The sequence below is a fragment of the Centropristis striata genome, chromosome 12 (genome assembly GCF_030273125.1).
Source record: "Centropristis striata isolate RG_2023a ecotype Rhode Island chromosome 12, C.striata_1.0, whole genome shotgun sequence".
Classification (NCBI taxonomy): Eukaryota; Metazoa; Chordata; class Actinopteri; order Perciformes; family Serranidae; genus Centropristis; species Centropristis striata.
In genome coordinates this window covers 23,927,177-23,935,629 of record NC_081528.1, presented here as the reverse complement: position 1 = coordinate 23,935,629, position 8,453 = coordinate 23,927,177, and the positions used below count along the sequence as shown (strand labels likewise).

The 8,453-nt window shown below is 40.2% G+C and overlaps 1 protein-coding gene across 1 annotated transcript; it reads right to left on the bottom strand.

The window, feature by feature from the left end:
* Positions 1-3,019: 3,019 nt before the first annotated feature.
* On the bottom strand, positions 3,020-5,417 carry LOC131982047 (homeobox protein MSX-2-like). Its single transcript, XM_059346603.1, has 2 exons — positions 5,015-5,417; positions 3,020-4,065 (listed from the first exon to the last, which is right to left on the bottom strand). Exons 1-2 carry the CDS (start codon positions 5,301-5,303, stop codon positions 3,617-3,619), a joined length of 738 nt encoding a protein of 245 aa, XP_059202586.1. The 5' UTR covers positions 5,304-5,417; the 3' UTR covers positions 3,020-3,616.
* Positions 5,418-8,453: the final 3,036 nt, after the last annotated feature.

Here is an 8,453-nt window from a genome sequence, read left to right as displayed (position 1 = left end):
TTGACAGCAAGAGTTGCCGGTTTGACTCTTGCGAGCGTGGGTTCTCTCTGGGTCCTCTGGCTTCCTCCCACGGTCTAAATTTGGCGACCTGTCCAGAGTGTACCCCGCCTCTCGCCCAATATCAGCTGGGATCGGCTCCAGGTTAGGGTTAGGGAGAATGGATGGATGGACTGACAAGGCATTTAAGGACATTAACTTGAATTCTCATATAATGAAAATAATCAATAGCCCTAATTTGGAGGATACACACTTGATTTGCCTAAATCAATGCCTCATATTATCATTATCAGCTGAACATGAGAAGAACTGTGGATTTTGTTCACCCTCTCCTACATTGGAAACGGGTCAGGAAAGAATCTCCTCACAGCCGGTGTAGACAGTGACCAAAAATGGTTTAAATTTACATACGAGCGTGTCAGTATTGACGTAAAAAATGTGAACCTTTCCTTTAAGCCTCTTTGAGCTCTTCGGGACCCTTCACTCTCTCGGCTGTGGGTATGAATCTGACTATTCTGCTCAGTCAGCATTTTCAATAACCTCTCAAAGCTCCATAAAAATAATAATTGTCAAATTTGTGCATGCTGATTCAGATTTGACCTGTTTTATATTTATGTTTTTAGTCATTTTAAGACCTTATCTTCTCTCTTATTCTTTTCCAGGGGTCAGCTGCTCCAGTTTGTGCTGTGATCATTTCCTCCGCCATCGGAAACATGTGAAACTGGAGGCTGGGGTTATTGGGCAATCAAAGCCATTAAAGACCTCACTATCAGCTTAATGTCGGGTTTCATTTTAAAATGGAGGGGAGCAAATGGACTGTGAAATATGTGCTAATGGTAACAAGCTTTTCCCAAGTTTACAGAAAGAGAGAGAGAGAGAGAGAGAGAGAGAGAGAGAGAGAGAGAGAGAGAGGGCTGTGCTGTTATCACTGAGTCTACACATATAATTTCACAGAGCTTTGGAGTCAGAATTCAGGGACAAGGACAATTAAACCAGGGACTGCAAAGGGACAGCCTGGTATAATGCTGTGTTACGAACTTCACAGCGAGAGATCGAGTTCATTTAAAGTATACAGTTTAAAAATACAGCTCACATCAAACAAATAAATCTCAGCCTCGGTGGTGTCCAAGAGCAATGTGAAAACACATGTTTGTAATTAAGACAACGTGAGATGTGCTATTTGCAGAAAACATTCATTTTTGCAGACATAATTTCACATCTTTAGGGGAAATTTGTCTGGATAAATATTCATTTAAGAGGGCAACACCTCCCCACTCAGGCCACCCAGTTAAACATCGACCCACACAATGCATACAGTGGATCCCAACGTATTCATACATGTGAGGTGCAGACGGCCAGACAGCATTACATCATGCTTTCAATCTCCAGAGAAAAGCTCAAAGAAGATTAGTAAACTAAATAGTTCAGTGGTTCGACTAATGTGTTGTGGTTCGTTGTGCAAATCTTCCTTACTTCAAGGGTTCCTTGATTAATAAATACAGAAACTCAACATTAAGTTTCATAAAGACGCCAAAGCACTTTGACTTCAACACCCAGATTAGATATTTTTTAAGATGCACAGTTTTTTGTTTTTTTTTCTCCAAATAACAGTTCCATAATCTGCAAGGTGCAAGTTTATATTCAGCTTAAGAGTAAATGTTAAGTGTTTAAGAGTGCTACACTTAGTTAGGCCAAACTGGTTTACTGTGTAAGTAAAAAGGGGTATTTTTTCACTTTCTTAAGCAGTTAATGCAAATAAGGGAAGGAGAGGCAGAAATAAAGTCATTCACAGCAATGAGCAGAGTAGCTCAGATAAAACTAGATCATTTATGATCAAGAGTTAAAGATCCAGCAGGCTCAAAAGATTTTATAGCATACTTTTTTGAAAGGTACAGCCACCAGACTCCATTGAGAAAAATAGTAATTTTACAACAAGTTCTCCAACATAAACGGCAGAAGAGGTTGTGTGTCAGTGCAACTACTTACAGCACGTATCGCAGCTCGCATTCCAGGGCACATATTAACGTATGACAACGCACTTAAAAAGGCGTGTACGTACATTCCACAGTTATAAAATAAATAAATAAAAACTGCAGTTTCTGTGGATTTATGTTGTAAAACCACTGACCTTAGGTTTAGGGACAAAAACGTCCTGGTAAGGCGTTAAAAAAGACAATTTAAACAGTAAATAAATCTATGTAAATGCCGGAAATGAAGTAGTTACAAGGGTCACATGACTACGGCAAGTTACGTAAAAATCGTGATTCGCGTAACTTAAGTTAAAAATAGTTTACTTTAGTTTTCACCCCAGCTTCCAACCAACTGCGGGAATCCACCCTTTCAAATTTTGCAAGGCTGTCAATAACTACTACGTCAGCAAGATGGCGGCGGCCGCATTACAGCAGACGGTGAAATTCTTAAATATAGTATATATTGTTGATGGGAGGACAGACTAAATTTTACCTTGCAGAACACAGGAGTAGATGCTCTACTTCTACATTAATTGTTTAGTTTGTGTGTGAAGTTTTAGTGTGAGTTTTAAATGGTTATAGTTCTGATTCACATGCTGACCTCCATCTACTGCAGTTAATACGCTGACTATGGATAAACTTCAATCAATCTGAACAATCCTTTTACGTCTAATTGTCAGCTGTGGAACCCATACCATCCCACGATGGGAAATGATGGTTGATGTAGGAAGTAGCTGACTTCTGAAGGTGATCCATAACACTAAATGTCAACAAAAAAATCAATCCGGTGGAGATCAGATTGCTGTGAGAGGGAAAGAATCGAAATATCAGCCCCTGCTCTCGGACTGCATAAACAACAAATTTCAAGCGTGTTTGTTCACCACAGAGGTTTGCTTAAGAGGTTTGTTGGCATCATCAGTGTGGCGATGAGGAAGTCAGAGACAGAAGGGCCACCAGACTGCACTGGAGAGCTCAGACACCCATTAAACGTTGCGTATCATGAGACAATCACCAGGTAAAAGAGGAGATCAACAAGAGAACAAAGCAGAAGGTTAACTAAAAGCTTTAATGTAATGCCAAACACATAAAATATAGAGTTTAAAGAATGTAACTATGCATTAGGATATAAATGACTCTAACAGCTATTATAAATAAATATGTGTCACTTGTAAAGAGCTTTGGCTTCTAAGCAAGCCTGCATTTCATCCGGCAATGTAATTCTCCAACTGTAGCCTCTAATTATTGTAAAAAGGAGTAAAATATACAATATCCCTGCATATTTACTGTCAGGCTAACAATTGAAAATATGAATTCCCAATGCTGGAATCATCCAAGAGAGAAGAGCAAGTATTAAAAATTGATAAATGAAAACTGGTATTCAGGACAATGATCAGATACACGTGGCCTGATCAATATCCATACATTATCAGTGGCCTCTGCTGAATCAGCATAGAGGCAAAGAAGATTCCTAGTGATGTCATGTCCTTGTAAAAAGTTATTAATAAATTCCCCTTATAGCTGAAGTGAAGATCATAAAGCTTCAAGTCCTTAATCAAGTCTTTTATAAGGTGCCTGACTTCACCATGCACTCTTGTTCCCTTTTTTAAACACACATCCACATCACTTTGTCTCTGTAACACTGCTTCCTCTCAGGAGAGGTGAAACAGGCTGTGGCCGACCTGGGAGGCGTACATGGCCAGATGTGCAGCAGGGAGAATGGGACTGCGGGCGTATGAGCAGCCCAGTCCGTAGAGCGCTGCTGATCCAGTCTGCAGGTTCACACTGAGGGGGAAATTTAAGGACGGGAAGCCCAGGTTGAATACAGCTTTGGGCCCAATGCCAGCTGCTATTTTGAGTTTCTCCACCTCGGCCTCCTGAAGCCTTTTGGCTTTAGCTCGTCGGTTTTGGAACCAGATTTTGACCTGCGTCTCGGACAGAGACAGAGAGGAGGAGAACTCAGCCCGCTCTGCAATGGACAGGTACTGCTTCTGACGAAATTTTCTCTCCAGGGCCAGGAGCTGCGTGGTGGTGAAGGGAGTGCGAGGCTTACGGTTGGTTTTGTGCTTCCTTAAAGAGCACACTGCTGGACTGTGCTGCCCTGGAGGACATGGGAGAGATGAAAGACTGGAATTTGGCAGAGATAAATGTACAATGAAACTTTAATACACTATTAAATTGGTTTAATCTCTTTAAACCCACCTGCCAGGTTAGCTTAAAACAAAATAACTGTAAGGCTGAAATGCATATTTGAGGCTGTCTCTTAAAGGCAACATCTTCTTGTGTCATCTTCTAGTTGCTACTGTGCTTGTTTAGCATGTGGCTAAAACACAACCAAAACTACATCAGTTCAAACAAACAAAGTTTTTTGGGGTTAACCCTAAGCCTACTCCTAAATAAATCCAAATAGCAGACTAAGGGCTGAAGTCATTAGTCGATTATTCAACTACTCAATTGACAGAAAAATTACTTTTAGAATTTTACAGTGTAGAATTTTTACAATTTTGATAATGGATTGGTTCATTTATCAAGGAAATGTGAAAAACTTGTTTGCTGCTTCTAGAAATGTAATGCTATTTTCCATTTTATGTCTCTGTAAACTAATTATGGGCTTTATTATGGACAGTTGATCATCTCACCTCATTAACCTCTGGTGAAAAACGATGGCAATTTGTAATTTTTTTGTTATCATTTTTACATAATTAATCAAAAATGGATTATATTTTTTTTATTATTTTAATTATAACGGGATGAAGCCCTAAACAGACAAATATAAATAAAAGTATGAAATATTACAATTATTTATAAATATTAACATTTACTATTTTATAAAAAAATATATTTAAAAAATGACTGAACTTGCATATTTATGAATAGATTTATCAGACTTCAGCCTACTTCTCCTTAATCCTAAACTATTAACTCTTTAAACGTTAAATGTCACGTATTTATGTGATTTAAGACAGCAGAAGAAGGTTACATGTGCCATTATTATTATGACAGTGATACGTATTAATAAACCTTGCCATATATTAATCCGGATCACTTACGAGGTGGTGTTGACATCTTAATGGGGCTGGATATCCAGGACGCACAGACCCCTCGCTCCGACGGCTCTGGTTTAATCGATGATAATTGATTGGAAAACTCAACCGGCCTGTGCGTCTGATTATCGTCTAAAGAGTGAAGTCCATCTTTTCTCAGCGGCCTTCTGTCGGACATGAGCGCTTCCACGCTGAAGGGCAGGCAGGACACCTGCGCCGTGCGCCTCTTCGGCCGCGCTGCCTGTAGATCCTCATCTGATAGAAACTCGTCTCTCCAGTCTCCAGGGGACGGCATGCTTTCTTTTTAAGGCCGGGATCGATATCTAATTCCAGTCCAGAAGACGCATAACTTTTTGTCACAGAGTGCAAACCTGCAGCTTCCACAGGGTGAGTAAGTTGTTCGAAAGTTGTGCTGGAAAAAACTTTGGGAGGTTTTTCCAGTCAATGAAGCGTCCTGATCCCGGGGTTTTGGGAAGACTTGTGATTGGACGGTTTGTTTGGGCCTGTGGTGCCACACCCCCAGCTAGACAGCACATCAGCCTCATTTAGCAGTAATTATGCAGGGAGAAGATTGTTTCATGGGAGCAAGTTTTTAATCAGAGTAACTGGCAGTAACAGACCGGATTGTATTCATTCTGCAAACTGCAAACACTTGGCTGATGTTGGAAATAAAAGAAAAACAGTAAAGCTTGATGTCCTAAATTAAAACCCAAGAAAAGATGAGACCACAGCATGTTTTATGTGAAAGAAAGCTTCCTAATAGATGTAAATCAATCCCGTCTACACCATCCTGCAATTAGACTGCTAGATTGGCCCGGCTGTCTCTTTTCAACAGCAGCAGCAGGATGAAAAGCATCACTGTGACATGTAAAGAGCTGTATTTCCACTTAACAAAAGCTGACAGAGCTCCTCATTCAAGCCCTAACTCGCAGGACCTGACAACAATTGTGGGAGTGATCACAATGGTAATCAATAAAAATCATAGTGCTTTTAAATCTCAAATATGACTGCAGAGAAACCGCACACTTAAATGTGAGAGTAAGTTGGGAGATGGATTATGGTTTTTTGGCAGGCTTTAAAATGACTGTCATTACATTGTTATTATTAACACCTTGTAATTAGGTCTGTGGAATCCGGTTCTTTTAAGCAGGATTTAACGGTAATGATGGAAAATTGCTACCTTCCTGAGGTGTGTGGCGCCCGCTGCGATTAGTCCCAGTCTATGCTCTGTCGGAGGAGACAGAGGCGCCTCGTGCCTGTTTGAAGCTCATACCTGTAGGGCTCCGGAGTATTAGGAAACATCATGAGAAGTACAGCAGCAGCTCGAGTCTTCCTTAACGTGGCCTCTAACTGTTCACTGATGGGATAAGACAATGCAGCGGTTTGAAAACCAGCCAAAAAGGGCATGGATGTTAAAAGTGATATGAATAGCAGCAGGTTTGATGTCAGAGTGAGATTTAGTGTTCATTCAGCCAAGGAAGCACAGGATCTTCTGCAAAATTAATGTGCTTTTTGCATGTTGTATCCTATAGTCTGCTCCCACTTTCTATCCCCACTCTGTCTGTCTCTCTCATATACAGAAGCCCACATATTTGAAGGCCACCTGTGAGGTGACTGCAGTTTGCTGTCCTGAGCTCTGTGATCAGCCCTGAGAGCGGCTGTGTGCTGCCTCTCTGTAATCAGCAGGATTACTGTGGCATCAGGGGCTCGACTCCCCAGCAACATCATTAGCCTCCATGTGGAGCAAAGTGCTCACACAGCATGAGCTCACGCTTCTGTAAACACATGCAAATCAATTAAGGGGCTATCTGTCATTTCAGTGTGCTTCCTATAAGAAAAAAATTGATTTTTAACTTGCTGATCACGTACTGCATATCATTTTTACATCACTATTTAGCAAAACTGAGTCCTTATACTAATATTATAGTATATTATGACAAAATACAACAAAATCTAAAATATTGCTGAAGTGAGAGTGCAAATCAACATTAGTCACATCAAATAAAAGCAGTTAAAGTGCCCTTTTGGTAAGACATACAGTATATAAACACTACGCAGAGAACGGTGTCACCAGTAAACATAAATTGCAGAGATTGAGTGTCTGAGAGATAACTGGTTAATCCAATTTCTTGGCGAGAGGCAGGTTAAAATGGATGTTTACAGAAGCAGTAACATCAAAAGTGGAACTGTGCTTTTGAATACTGTAGTTGAAGTTACAGTTACTTTGCTGACTGATAGAACTTGTGAGCTCATTGTTATCCGACATGGGAGGTCGTGGACGGGATATGCTTGCTGCTCAAGTCATGAGAAAGCCACTGCCAGGCAATGACAACACAGAGGCTAACAATTTAGCAAGAAACATTATGCAAGAAATGCAAAAAAGATGAGGGCATTGGGAATTTTCTTCAACATTTTCTTCCGGATTATCATAAAATTATAAAGAAAACTCTATGCGACTAATATTAGGCAATTAGGTCTGGAAGATACAGCCTAAATCTTCCATCCTGATATAGGTAATTTCATATCTCAATAATGATATTTACCACTGAACAGAGGTTTTCCGGTAATAAATAGTCTAGATGAAACAAAGTGGTAAAGCCTATTTCTGAATACTCCAAACGTTATGTTAGCCAGGCAGCCCCCTCTATGGTTTGACGAAGACAATGTAGCTGAGTATCACAAGATCTCCACATAGGATTTCATCACAGTGTTCTGCCTCCGCTACTTAAGAGCTATATGAAATTCCATAAATTCACAATAAAACAACTGCCAAAGACTTTATAGAAATTTGCGGAGCTGTCTGGCTCACACTACTCCACTTACTACACAGTACAAGCATTTAGCCGCCAGCTAAAGACACAGTAGGGCTGCTAGGGAATAATGTATTTACATTGTGTTTGTTTGACTATAACGATGGACAGCCCATTGGCTTTACAGTGGATTTACAAGATGAAGTTTATTTGCTTTGCTCGGGAAAAAACCTTGAGCAGGTTTGACGGGCGCTTTGTTTCCTTATGTCTTAATCACTCACTCTTTCATCATGGGCAAATTGTATTTCTGTCCATTGTTTTATTACTGCTGTCACACCATCTCAACTTGCACGTCAACAATGCTTTGCACAGCGTTCACAGACGGGGACTTCATTGTGCATTCAGGTGCACCTCATGAATACAAGATGGTACAAATTTGATAGCAATTCAGAATGCCTGAGAGGGTTACAGCATAAGGCTGTCTGTATTCCATTATATTTTTAAACCTTGAATTGTCACCTGATGCTTTGACTGGTGCTTTCCTCTTCACAAATCAAGACATTTCGAACCAGAAATTGATGCAGAGAAGCATAAATTGACGTTGGAAATTCCCACTGCTTAAAAAAAGTACCCGAGCTTTAATATTTCACAGCCATACAGCAATTTATTAACTCATCATCCACCGAAAATTGAAC